We start from the raw sequence: 13,930 nt of genomic DNA, 5'->3' as shown, positions 1-13,930 counted from the left end.
CTCGCTGCTGATTTTGAATTATTTGTCCAAGTATTTATTGAGTGGGATTGGAGGGCTTGATGGGAAAAGGCCTGCATTGATTTCAGATTGTAACAGTTTGAATCACCGCAGGACGTTTCTCGTACTCCGTATTGTCAAAAGTGTTTACTTGTCTTCCTAAACAAACATGAAATAAGATCACTGTGATCTGATGAAGCATGTTTTAGACAATTATTCATTACATTTTATATCCATTAAGTAGTTAGTGGTATGTTGGACAGCAATTATGATGCACAAAATATCATTGCAGATCTCCAGTTGTGACGAAGAAGTTGCCTTCCATTCCTGGGATGAAAATGAACTCTGGATGCCAAATGGACACGTAAAACGGGAACTAGTAAATAAAGCATTGATCCGTCTCTTAGAGTGAAGAATGAGTCGTAAATTGAGGGAGGATGGACGAGAGCTGTGACGGTACCTCCAGCACCCTCTAGTGACGAAGCTGTGGATTGACAGATGACTTTTTTTAAACGTTTAGAAAGTTTAGCTGAATATGAGTGAAGTTAAAAAAATAAAAAAAACTTTATTTACAGGCTAGTGAGGCTTTTGGCATTGAACTGACCAGCTGCCAAGGCCTTGCAAAAGTGTTTAATCTCCTGGTATGTTCTTTCATTTTCATGACCAAAGAACACACAAGACAAGTTGGATATAAAGTGTAGTTTATAAAATGATGTCTCAAGAATTAGATGTTTATTTGTTTAAGCTACCGATCTGCAGCTCAAATGGAAGTACTTCAAGTAATATTTGTTGTATACTCCACCAGTCTGGCCTTTATGAAAGAGCTGCATTTGCAGTTAGCCAGGAGGGTGCTCTGGCAAGATGAGACCAAAATAAATCTTTTCAGCTGATACGCATGACTGTGTGGTGGAAAACTAACATTACGCATCACCTTGAACACGGCATCCTAGTTGAAACAAAGCGGTGACGGCATCATGATGTGGGATTACTTCTCTTCAGCAGAGACGGTGAACCTGGAAAGGGATAAGAACAGAGCGAAAGACTTGAGCCTGGTGTTTTAGTTCACCTTCCAGTAGATCCAACACTCCAAACATACAGCCAGAGCCACAATTAAAGGGTTTACAGATGAGGGTATATTTTGTGTTTGGCCCAGTCAAAGTCCAGACCTAAATCTGCACTGAAATTGTGATATTTTGCTTCAATAAATGAGTGAAGATTTCAGTCTCCAGCTGTGCCAAACTGCTAGACCCATTTCAAACATTCAGCTGTAGCTGGAGTGAAAAATGGTTTTCCACATAGAACTGACTAAACATGGATAATTACAAATATGTGGAACATTTTTCTAATTTGCTTCATTTTAAAACGATTGATATTTTAGTATTAAAAAAAAGCGTTTTAAACTGAAGCATAGCCCTTAAAGGCAAAAACGGACAACCAAACGGCTCGTTTTCTGCGAGGCGGTAAATCACTGCTCATAACCTAAAGTCGAGGTCTTGTGAAAGAATTAATTTCACTCAAAGGGACATGAACAGCTTTGAACAAAAGCCTTTCATGTTCAAAGGTAAGGACACAAAAATGGTCCTTAAGTTTATATGTTCACTTAGTTTGGTGTGTTTTTGGGAGGAAACTGGTGCTTTTTCTTCCCTGTGCTGCCTTCCAGAGTAAGGCTGTAATCACCACGGTCTTAATTAGAAAGGACTCGGTGGGAGGCAGGGACTGTTTGGTCAGACTCGCCCCAACAAAACCAGAAATAACCATTTCTGCTAAAACACAAGACCTGCGCACCTTCTGCAACATCACTGCAGCTGCTAGGGTTAAAGTGTCAGACAAACTTTGGGTTGAAGAGAAAAACGCAATGTGCTGAAATAAACACATTATGTAAAAAAAATAAAAAAATTTTAGGTGATCATTTTTATGCCAAGATAAGAAATTAGTATTATGGACAGACTTGATTTGAAAAAGGAAAGTAAAAATCCAAAATGGCTCCTGCATAAACTTGGATGGATCCTGAGGATGGAAAGCTGAGAACGAGGGAGGAGACGCTGAGGATGGAGGGCTGGGCATCATTTTGCTCTGAGGAGACATTTTAAAGCTGAGTGAAAAAACTAAGTATAACTTAGCAGGGAGGGGTGGAATATCCTCACTCTCTCCTTCTTGTTGCTTTGTCTCTTCTCTCTTTTTATCAGTCCGAACCTTTCTGCTCTGCATCTGCTTCCCAGTCAGACAAACGAAGGAGAGTCCTTCTGTAAGTATGTCATTAACTTTTATATTTAACTTACGAGCACAGATAACGGAAGCTTCATTTGGACATATGTGTCTTTTTCAAGCTTACTTGTGTTTTTAAAACCGATAAAAAAGAATTGCCTTCTTTACTAAAATGTGATGTTATTTAACATAATACATACATTTTATTTAAAACAGATGTGGATATTAATTGTTACTATTTTTATTACATATTCAACATTTTGGTCTGCAAATCTTTTCTCTGTACAAAAATAATTTAACATTTGTTCCTCTTATCAGATTCTCAGATTTTGTATTGATGATTTATTTGCAGACTGTGTGTAGTTTAAAAGAATCTTTTAGATAATTACTGACAGTTTTATAGACTTTTATGTTCGAAGACGACCATAAAAATGGGCTCCTAAAAGGCCCATTTTAGGAGCTAAAATGGGCCTTTTAGCTCCTCACATCAAGGATAGTCTTATTCTTGCCACTAATAATAGTAATAATAATAATTAATAATAATAAAAAAACATCACCAGCAAAAAATATATAGATACGTTTACAGCTCTGGAAAAACTTAAGAGCCCATTGCACTAAATGGCCTTGAAAACCTCCTGGTCATTCCACTTATTATTGATTTCTGAACTCTTCCTGAGTTAAAACATTAGTGTTGTTGTTTCTAAATCGATATGAATTTGTTTTCTTTGCATTATTTGTGCTCTTAAAGCACTGTGTATTTTTTGTTATTTTGACCATTTCTCATTTTCTGCAAATAAATACTAAATTTTTGCTTGGAATTTTTCAGACATGTCAGCAGTTTATAGGATAAAAGAACAATGTTCCTTTTACTCAAACACAAACCTATAAAAAGTTAAATCAGAGAAAGTGATCATTTACATTTTTTTCAGAGCTGGATATTTATATATTAAGAATAAAAGTGTCTCAGACGCTCGCTGTATTGTAGATTCAACTAATCAGTTGTACATATAATTTAGTGCATTTATTTATTCTTTTGTTTGTTTGTTTTTTGGGGTGGGAGTTGAAATTTTAGGCCATAATTGCAACATTTTATCTTCTGTTTTTCCAGTTCTAACATTTCCAACATTAAATGATTTCAACACCTGGTGAAAGAAAAAGAAATGGAATCACATCTATTGGAGGACAGTCAGTCAGTCATTAAAAAAAATGTAAAAAAAAAAAAATACTTTTTATGTATGAAATTGACACTGCACCTCTTCATATTAAGTAAACAAATTTTCAATGAAAATTTCATTTACTGGTTCCTGTGTGAGTCTGATTCTAAAAGTGAGTCTGTACTTAAAACATTTTACTGAACTTGAACAAATTGCTGCAGCTTAGGGACAGGAGACATGATCCCAGCTGGAGAACGTTCAGTAGAAAGAATGAAAAATGCTATAAAGCTCCTTCACTATGATTAATCAGAGCGCTGCTTAAAAGTCTGGTTGTTTCAGGAGCAAGAACAAATAATAAAAATGTTTGTTTCTTAGTGAAACATATGAAAAACAAAGAGGACAACCAGAACAAAATCAAGCATATTTTTTCCCATTAGTTATATGGGTTTACATGTCAGCGTAAATGAAATGGGCAGATGGTTACTACCCTCCTCAGGACAACCACAGATGGACAGTGAAATTTTAGACACTTCTTTAACTTTGTAAATAAGTTTTGCAACAATTAAGTATTTATAGGATGTTGACGATAGATTTGCCACCAAGCAAAGAGCACCACAACATTTCTTTTGAAAAGGCAAAGCGACCTGACCTGCAAGTAGTTCAAATCTCAACCTAATCAAAATTTGAATCACAAATATAAGAGAAAAAAATATATGCTTAACTTGGCTTCATCATGCAAAGCTGCTTTTGGGGAATACTAGAGCTTCACTGATTTTCATTTTTTACAAAGAACTGAAGCTGTCAGGAAAATTCAGCAGAGGTGCTCCGAATATTTAAGTTTTTTTTTTTTTCCTCAACTTGATGTACAATTTTAAAGTTACCTTTTTGAAGTACTTTGCACAAAACCAGAGTGATCATCTGTTAAATAGTTTCATGTTTTTGCAATTGATTGAACATCTTCTAAATGCTGCGGTTCCCTTTCTGAGTAAAACTATTGAGACTGGAATAAATTAGACAAACTTCAGATAAACCCGTTTTTATAAATACAGCCCTTTGAATACTATTTAAATTTTCTAGCCCCTCTACGTTCATCTTGAAGATCATCTGATGATCCCTAATGTAACACAGCACCTCTGTTGTGCTCCCTTGGGGGCTTGTGGAAAACTTTTGATTTTTTTTTTCTTTCAAAAATGACTTTCTTCCTCCGTAAAGACTAGAGACAGATTCTCCCACCTGAGCTGTCGATCTCTGCAGCTCCTCCAGAGCCACCACAGGCCTTGTGGCTGCTTCTCTGGTTGTTGGTCTTCTTGTTAAGCCTCTCAGTTTAAGTGGGCAGCTGTCTTGGCACATTCGTATTTGTGCAACGCTTTTTCCAAACCTCCAAGAACTCCAGCTGCATTTATACGAGATTAGCGGGCTCTACCTACTACTCCGATTTGGGGAGTCAAAGAGGACTGAATACAAATACTTGATGTGATTTTAGGTTTTTATCCGTAAAGATAATTTTCTTATAGTTCCCAACCATGCACAACTTTGTGTCTGTCTCTACCATGAAATCCAAATCAAATGACTCTTCAGGACTGTAGCTGTAATGCGACAAAAACATGGAAAGCTCAACTTTTCCAACTCACACGACGCGACCGGTCGCGTAAATCTTACGTCTGCGTCACGTCGGCGTGGAGGCACCTTAGAAGATTTAAATAAACTGAGCATTGTCCTATCTGATCTCTGCATGTTCCTCTCTTACATGGTGACTGAGTGGTAATCTCAGCCCCGTGGAGATATTTTGGAAACGTAAATTTAGCTGTAATTGCCAGACTCAAGAGGCAGAGCGGTCATGTATGGCTGTACATCCAAGGATGAAAACCCAGCCCACCATGTGGTCCAGCAGAATACACACTGCATGTTTGACCACACAAGCAGCGGAGGGGTTCGCACTGCTGCGCCACGGCGAGCTGCAGCAGCAGCAGCTTCGCTCCAGCACGATGCTGATTAGAGGCTTGTTTTCATAGCTTGGCGCTTCATAATTATACGTCAGATTAGGAGAAAAAAAATGTTGCTAAACTAATGGCAGCTGGAGTTTTCCTTATTAGCGAGAGAAAATTCAGTGAAAACCCAAGAGGCACCGTTTGGTTGGGGAGTTTATTCAGTCAGTTGGCCTGTTCACAAACACAGGTTTTCCTGGAAGCAGAAATATCTCCCTCGGGTCTGAGCTGCTGTGGGCGGGTGTACACCAGCTGGTGCCCGGTGTAAATATAGAGGCCGCAGCCACAGGTCTCCCACGCCTCTGTGCTCCCACTGGAATAAAGCTTCCTTCTGGCTTTGGTGTGGTGGATGGGTGGCCTCCCTCTACTTTACAAATTATAAGGCCAAACTTTGCCGTCTCCACCCCAAATAAGTAATGGCTACTCTGGAGTCGGCTGAAATAGATCTGGTGCAAAAGCAGGGAGAGGCAGAAAACACGGACACACCAGAGATGGAGGAAGAGTTCTTCACGAAGAGACGTCTCACAAAAACATTTAAATCTAGATGCACAACGCACAGGTCTTTGGTAGCAAAACAGAAGCTTCTTTGTTATCTTATAGCGAGCAAAAATCTTTGGTCATAGTAAAGATAAACACGTTAGACCTTTATTGTCCCTCAGAGGGCAAATTAATCTCACCTTTCTTTTGTGTTTCATTTCCGAAGAGACATAATCGTATTAGATCTTTTAACAATTTAATTACATTTTTCATTAGTTTTTCTGTCCACTCCTTCTGGCAGGACCTAATGTTGACTTCCATTTAGATACTCTGGATTGTCATATAGTCTGGATAAACCAACGCAAATTATCTGTCCAGTACCATTTTCAAGAGAATTGTAGTTTTGCGAGTCAACACTGACCTAAAAGTGTTTCGGTAATTCATTTTTTTTTTTTAATAGCTCTTTAAATAAGGATTTAAGGATTTTTGTCAAACCCTTTTTGATTTTAAATCATTCATGGATTAAGTTGTTTATTGAAACACAGTGGCTTACATTTACTGCTTCAAATGTGACTTTAGAAATCTGTTTTCTTTTTAAAAAACCCCTGATTTTGCCGTTGTTGTAGGACCCGCCGTTGATGATGAAGTCCCAGCTGGTTTTTCCCGCCTCCAGCGCCGCTCTGCTCTGGCTGTGCTGCGGCCTGTGCCACTGCAGTCCTCTGTTCTACAACATATCTGTGGACGGCAGCGGCGACGAACCCGAGCTGGAGCTCATTTTCCCCACCTCCTTCTCCACACGAGCGCCCGTCGAAGTCTCTGCTGCCACTCCTCCTCCCAGCCTCACCAACACCATCACCACCACCATGATCCGCCTGAAAGACTTTGTCCTGAGCCGAGTGGTGGACTTCCTGCAGGAGAACCTGCTCATCATCATCGTTGTTACCTCTCTTCTTATTGTTTTGGTCTTCATCATTTGCTGTGCGTTCGCCATGAGCCATAAGCGCAAGCTGGAGGCTTACAAGCCCCTGCCCAGCCCGCCCAGGAAGTACGCCTCCAGTAAAACTGGAGCTCGCAAGAACTCTAGCGAGCTCCAGGAGAAACCGTACGCCGTGGACCACGTCAAGAGGGTCCACGTTCAGGGTCCGGCTTCCCCCAAGCATCTGCGCGTGCCCTCCAAGGAGCTGGTGGGAGACAAGGGAAGAGACGTCAGGTCGTCGCCTCGACAGGAGGTCAGGAAGGTCAGAGACACAGAGGAAGTGGAAAAAAGGCGGGAGGAAGTGAAGTTCAAAGAACCAGTGAAGCAAAGGGAGGAGGTCCAGAAGAGCGCCAGCCCCAGCGCCAGCTCCAGTCACCCGGTCTGCACCTGCCACCTGAAAAAATCCAACCACTAACACACAGCCGAGGCAAAACGGGCCAGAGTGTCACTCAGAAAGGAATACGTTTAGGTGAAATCACACAAGCTATGAAAAGTCTTTACGTGCAAAAAATCGGAATAAAGTCCAACAAAAGACAGAAAGCTGAGTGTCTTACTGAGCGGGTCTGTAATTCATCCACAGCGCCTCAGCGGGTTTCATTACCAGGATTAAAGAAAAAACAAAACAAAAAAAAACCTCTATACGTTTATCTGAGGGAAAGGAAAAGCTGTGCAATTTGTAAACAATGCAAATAGTGGGGAAATCCTAATGACAAGGAAGTGAATGGATACAAAATGGGTGGATAATTATGCACATAATGTGTATGAATTCATGCACTCAGCAGCACCCTCCACAATTACTGATGCCTCTAGTTAAGATGTGTGGAAGATCTGTAAACTTGTCAAGCTTCGTTTTCCAATAATCCAGTGGCTGTGATATTTTTTGTTTCAGCTCCGTCTGCAGATATCGACACATCTAGGAGCGTAACTTTTATTTTAGCCATTTCCTAACTAATGAAGACCAAAACACATCTGCCTTGCTTGATCTTGAAGTATAGATAAGGCAATGCTTCAAGTTTTACAGATGCAAATAACTATAACACCTTTAGTTGTATTTAAAAATATACTTTTATTCCTTATTCATGATCTCCCACCATGGAATAAATTCTGCCAAATGAATGAAATGGTTGAATTTTTCTACATTTTTCAGGTGAAATGATGCATTTTGTAGATGAATTCATTTAAGAGTTTCTACACATCTTCACCACGGGGGTCAATAAACATGGAGTGCAGTGTAATTACAGTACATATTTCACATCAGGCTGATGCTCCTCAATACTTTGCTTCATGAAACCACATCACCATTTATTACTTATAGGTCATAAGGCAGACATGAGTAACAATGTCTGATATTTCTAAATGTTATTTGACGGGACTGTGAGTTTAAAAGATCGTCGTGGCCAAGCACAGGTTTTTCATGTGGGGAAAGTTTTACCCCAACCAGAAAATCTCCGCTTTGTGTTTTATTTTAAGAGCTTCAGAGCTGAACCAGCCTCTCAAAGCAGCGTCTTTGGTGACGTAAATAAACACATAAATGCCAGTAAACATGACTTGATGAGCAACAATTATTCTTTTCTTTATTAATATTAACTTTCATATTTACCTCTACTTTAGTGTTGTTATATGGTGTCTTGTTGTATTTTATTTCAGAACCCAGTCAGGAAACAAACATGAAGAATTTACATTAATTTTATTTCAAAAAATCTTTTAACTAAAAGAGAAAAATATTTTTATTTTATCCTTCATATTTTTGTGTATCTGCATTGCCACATGGAGGGATGAAAAATAGTCAGAAATTAGGGTTCGTTATTTTATATTTATATATTAACGTCTGTTTTTCTGTCTTACTGTAAAGAATAAAAAAATGAGTCAAAGTTAAGTGATTAAATGGATTATATTTACACCGAGCATCTAAACTTAGATAAGTTTGTATGTTTTGTAGGTTGTCATTTTGTCATGCTGAAACTTATCCGAACCTCACACTGTCGTCCTCACACGTTGCTTTCTCTGTGACATTCTACAAAATGGCAGGTTTGTTTTGCTAATGTTTAATAAAACTAAAGAAGGACGTGTGTTTGTCATTCTTGTATGTGCTGCTACTCAATTTTAAAAACACGCAGCCCTGAAGACATAAAATTAGGAAAGGCAACAAGGTTCCAAAAATAAAGGACGACTTCTCCATAAGCATCACGTTCCTCTGAACATCTGTAATTTGGAGCTGCATCCACTCAGGGATCACAGATGACTGCTTTAAGGTAATTACACAGACAAAAGATTCATAATATCTTCTGCGACAAGACAGAAGATCTCCTTTAATCTTGCTGACACGGCAGGAAAGTCTTGACGAGGCCGTTGACAACGCAACTCTAAAAGCAGGAGAGCAGAAGAACGGATTGGTTTCTGGCGCCGACGAGACGGTCCTTTGTTCCCCACTGGCTGCTGTACAAGGTTCTTTAAATATTTCAACAAATGTAATCCAGATACATACACGCCTCCTTTGGCCCCTTGTATTGTCTGCACAAACGACACACACTGATTTGTTCCAGTTTAGGGTTACAAACAAATAAAGTGGCTATTAGGCAACATGCAGCATCCTCTGTGGATGTTGACAGAGACTCATATGTGTTTTGAAAAGAAATGAAACTAAACGATTTTCAGTTGCAATTAACTGTAGTGGAGTGCCTCGAAAAATTTGAGAGGCTGATACTGTGAATAAATACACGCTTTATGAGGAAGTTTATAACTGTAATTAATCCACAGCTTCTTGTTTCTCAGGGATTTAAAGACGATGTGACATGGAGGCTCATATGTCTCAGCCTCCTCCTCCAAAGGGGAAGAGGAGAAAACATGCCACTCAAGTGAGGCAAATTACTGTCGAGCTTCGTGAGTCACAAAAATTGTCACAGGAAAAGAGCCGTTTACCCTAACATGGCAATGCTTATGGTCAGAGCAATCATTACAGAGAGTTAAAGTAACTGCAATTGTAATAAACAACACAAACTGGACCCGAGGCTGTCCTGTCACCATGTAGTGGAGGATGGTAAACAAATCACAAAGTTAAGCAAAAACTCCTGGTCACCAAGACTCCACAACAATCATTAAAAAAATAAAAATAAAAGTATGGTGGATGAATGGTGATGCTGCATTATTTTCTATTATTAGGCTTTTCCTTATAATGCATCAGGAAGTTTTTGAGTTGTGCTTTTGACTTTGTTCTGAACTTAAATGGATTTTTTAAAAAAAGAAAAAAATACTGCCCCCATGTGACTAATTCAAGCACTGACTTTTCCTCCCCCCCACACACACACAAGTTTCACCATTTGTTTTTGTGATGGCATTACATCTGATTTAAATAAACCATGAAAGTAAATCTGATCGGAATCATGAGCTGGTTAGAACATCAGAGATCAAAAATAAGATGACAGCAGCTCGCAATCAAAAAGCAGCCAGGTTGGCAGGAAACGTGAGCCCTGACAGAACCCACGGGTCAGATTCCCTGCTCTTTAGCCGGCAACGCTCTAAATAATTCGAGAAAGTACTCCCCCTTCACTTTCACTCCTCCCATCAGGTAGCAGGAAACACAGAAACCTTCTCTTGTTAAGGAGCCCCGCTCGTGAGAATCAGCGTGTTGGATTTTGAACGAACCGGGCCTGCAGAGACCTCAGCTACAGAGGACACCCGAGATGCATAGACCTTCCTATTCCTTTCTCAAACTGATTGTTTTTGTGTTGTTGCCTGCCTCTGATAAACAATAGGACCTCTCAGTCAATGTGCATGGTGAGGAGGATCCAGAAGAGGTAACAGAGCACCTTGAGGCGCTCGTGAAACTTTGATGAGAGTCCGGCTAGAATTTGGAGCAGCAGTGGTCATCGTCAAAGATCGAGGATCACGGACCCCTGACCGTCCCTACAGAGGAGCAAATAATCCCAAAGCAGGATAATGGTGAGTTCAGCCAGAATTTAGCTAAATGGGCAGCATTACGGTCAATCCCAGCCTGTAGTGTCATATTGTAGCACAATCAAGTGATTATGTTCCCTTCAGTTGATATGAAAATGCAACACTTATCAAACATGACTTAAAAACAATTTGACTTCGTGATTTAACATCTTAAAATCGGGCCTCTGTCTCTGTGAAACAGATTAAAGTAATTTAAATAAAATAAAGTTGTGAGTTGCCAGATTGTGAAAAGAAAAAAAAAAATTGGTCAATCACTATACATCTATATTTCAGTGATATATTAACCTTTTTTTTCTCATTAATTCATAAGGTGAAAAAAATCAAAGATTCTCTTTGGAAAGAGGTGGTGAACTGCTACATGTTGTGACTGTAAATCTGAATTTAAGCACGGAGCATGATCTGAAAGAGGAAAAGCAGAACCAACAGTGGATGAGTCAGGAGTTTATATTTCTGTCTGTGACGAAGCTGCTGCAGGTGGAGGGACATTTACTTTAGTATCCGTAATGCAAAGATTCAAACCAACTTTCTGCATGGTGCTTCTTTTTTTTTTTTTTTTTTAATTACACTTTAGATTTATATCTGTTGAAAAACAGCATCAGGAGTATAAGTTTGTACCCTGGCAGTAAAATTTTCTTTCAGGAGTAACTTTCTATTAAAAAAACAGCTCACTTTGTTTTAATTTCTTGCCAAAGAGACTTGATTCGTTTAGAAAAAGTTGATTGTTTTTATATTAACATTCAGACGTTATAGTATTATCTCCATGTTGCAAAGTCAGCCAGCTGGAAACTCTGCTAGGTGAGAAATCCCTGAGGTCAAATGTCTCCTCCTGCCTGCAGTGGCTGTTCCTCCATTTCTTAGAGAGGCATTCATTCTGTTTGCAGCAGAAAGACAAATGTTCAGGACTGGCGGTGACTGACTTGTGTCAGAGTAGAGACTCTTCAATGTTTTCATATTAGATCCAGCACTAACTCTAACACATTTTATTAGGCTTTGTTGCGGTAGGCCAACTCAAAGCAGCACCTGTGGAAGAAGAAAAAATATTTTTCCAACAGTCTCATTTGTGTTCCACGTTAATCCCCAAATAAAGACGTCACCTTATTGGTAATCAGAGATCAAGTAGCTCTGGGGACAGGTCAGAGACAAAGTTGGAAGGCCGATGGTGACTCTGGAGGAGCTGCACTTCTCCAGAGTCACCGTACGTTTGATGTGAATTGCTCATGGTGAGTGGCAGGTCTTTAAAACTTTGACAGGACATTTCCAGATCCTTCCTCTCACTGCCTCCCTGAGTGAATAATTGATGAGGGAGGGATCCTCTGACGATCATCACACAGTCACCAGATGTCAACAGACTGGATCCGTCCTCCAAGTGTTACATTTCCAGGCAATCTGTCAGGGAGAAATGTGCTTAAATAAAATGAATAACAATCCAAGGAGATCTGGAGACTATCAAGAAAAATGAAAGGCTGCCCAATAATCAACAAGCTGGGTCTTTGAATGTTGGAGCAAGAGGATCCAACGGTATCAGATGAAATCAATGGTTGTTAATAAGGCATAAATTAAAACGTTAGATGACTCATTAAGTAGTAAAACTGTTGCATGTGTCTAACTAGCTCCTCATCCTTCACAGTGAGTCATGCTGTGGTACAGACATCATGTCCTCCTCGCTCTCTTCGTCTGTCCCCTGGCCTGCCTCGCCATGTCCCCGTGTCCCCCCGGCTGCTGCTGCCCCGGCCCGGGCTTTCTGGTCCTGTGCGAGTCTCTGGGTCTCAGGTCGCTGCCCCGCTCCGTCCCTCTCGGCACCTCCGCTCTGTCCGTGGCCAGAAACCAGCTCTGCAACGTGGACCACCTTCTCCAGGCCTTCTCCGGCCTGCAGGAGCTCAGCCTCAGCCACAACCTGCTGGCCCGCTTCCCCCGCGGCTTGCCCCCCAGCCTGGAGTCCCTGCTGCTCCAGGAGAACCGCATCACTTACATCACGTCAGGAGTCCTCAGGCAGCTGAGGAACCTGACCCGCCTCCATCTGGAGGACAACCGAATCCGTGCCATCCAGCCCGGAGCGCTGCTGGGTCTGAGAAAGCTGCAGCTCCTGACACTGAAGGGGAACAAGCTCACCAGCCTCCCTCGGAGTCTCCCGCCATCGCTGACGCATTTGGACCTGTCGGAAAACTGCATCTCGTCTCTGGACCTTCCCTCTCTCGCCGCCCTGGTCAACCTGCAGGTCCTGCAGATCAACAGCAACTGCCTGCGCTCAGTGCCTGAAAACACCTTCGACAGCCTGCCACGCCTCAGGTCTGTGGGCCTCACCAACAACCTGTGGGTGTGCGAGTGCGACATCTTGTATCTGTACCGCTGGCTGCTGAGCGGCAGACTGAAGATGGCTACAGATCTGGTGTGCAAAGAGCCGGTCCACCTCGCTCATCGCCTGCTGCTCAATCTCTCCGTTGTCTCCATCTGTCCACGTGTCCTAAAGCCAAATGAGAAGACACGCCTGCCTATGGTCGCCTCTGTGGAGGCGGTGGGAACATCAGATCGAGGTTCATATGAAAACAGGGATGATCTGCAGTGGAAAATGTCAAAAGAAGCCATTGTCACAAACGAACAAAAGCTCCAGGGTTCTCGGGTTTTGCCCTACTCCTTCGAGACTCTCACCTACGAGGAGTGTTTAAACTTCAACTCGTCTCCATCAGTCACTCCCACTGACCTGAAAACTACATCTTTTCCAGAGGACCGGGGATGCAGAGAAAACACGACATCTCCCTACCCTCAAGGCAACGTGTCCTCTGCTGCAGGGACACAGTCAGGACTGTCCACCAACAGAGAGGAGACCGTCCCTCCTTTGAACCCCCAGGTTTCCCCCCACAGCGACTCGAAGGTGATCGTCTCCCTGCTCGCCCTGCTGTGTGTGCTTCTGGTTCTTGTGATGCTGGCGGTGCTAACCCTGCTGAGAAAGGTTCTGGTGCGCCAGCAGAGAGTGGCGCCGGCAAACGAGCGATCTGTTGGGTGAAAGCAGCGACACACCGAGGAGGTTGAATCATTTATTTCAACATGTGCAAATGGTCTTGCACAAGTTTTTTTTTATATATATGAAACTTTATGCCAAATAAAATCATAAAGCCAAAACAAATAAAGGCAAACACATGCGAGTCATTTTCATTTTGCTCCTGGTTTATTAAAGATCTTTTTTT

The 13,930-nt window shown here is 41.3% G+C and overlaps 2 protein-coding genes across 2 annotated transcripts; both read left to right on the top strand.

Annotated features, from left to right (window-relative positions):
• The first annotated feature begins 2,112 nt into the window (after positions 1-2,112).
• On the top strand, positions 2,113-8,859 carry LOC103470314 (transmembrane protein 119a). The gene is made up of 2 exons (XM_008418668.2): positions 2,113-2,242; positions 6,445-8,859. Exon 2 carries the CDS (start codon positions 6,457-6,459, stop codon positions 7,207-7,209), a length of 753 nt encoding a protein of 250 aa, XP_008416890.1. The 5' UTR covers positions 2,113-2,242; positions 6,445-6,456; the 3' UTR covers positions 7,210-8,859.
• A 1,208-nt stretch (positions 8,860-10,067) lies between these two features.
• tmem119a (transmembrane protein 119a) lies at positions 10,068-13,877 on the top strand. Its single transcript, XM_008418666.2, has 2 exons — positions 10,068-10,733; positions 12,376-13,877. The coding sequence occupies exon 2, from the start codon at positions 12,382-12,384 to the stop codon at positions 13,747-13,749; it is 1,368 nt and encodes a 455-aa protein (XP_008416888.1). The 5' UTR covers positions 10,068-10,733; positions 12,376-12,381; the 3' UTR covers positions 13,750-13,877.
• Positions 13,878-13,930: the final 53 nt, after the last annotated feature.

The sequence above is a fragment of the Poecilia reticulata genome, linkage group LG9 (genome assembly GCF_000633615.1).
Source record: "Poecilia reticulata strain Guanapo linkage group LG9, Guppy_female_1.0+MT, whole genome shotgun sequence".
NCBI lineage: Eukaryota > Metazoa > Chordata > Actinopteri > Cyprinodontiformes > Poeciliidae > Poecilia > Poecilia reticulata.
The sequence above is the reverse complement of the archived record's forward strand: the minus strand, read 5'-3'. Positions and strand labels throughout refer to the sequence as shown.

Bases quoted from the DNA above. Each gene is read 5' to 3' on its own strand.
- LOC103470314 (XM_008418668.2), top strand. From the start codon at position 6,457: ATGATGAAGTCCCAGCTGGTTTTTCCCGCCTCCAGCGCCGCTCTGCTC.
- tmem119a (XM_008418666.2), top strand. From the start codon at position 12,382: ATGCTGTGGTACAGACATCATGTCCTCCTCGCTCTCTTCGTCTGTCCC.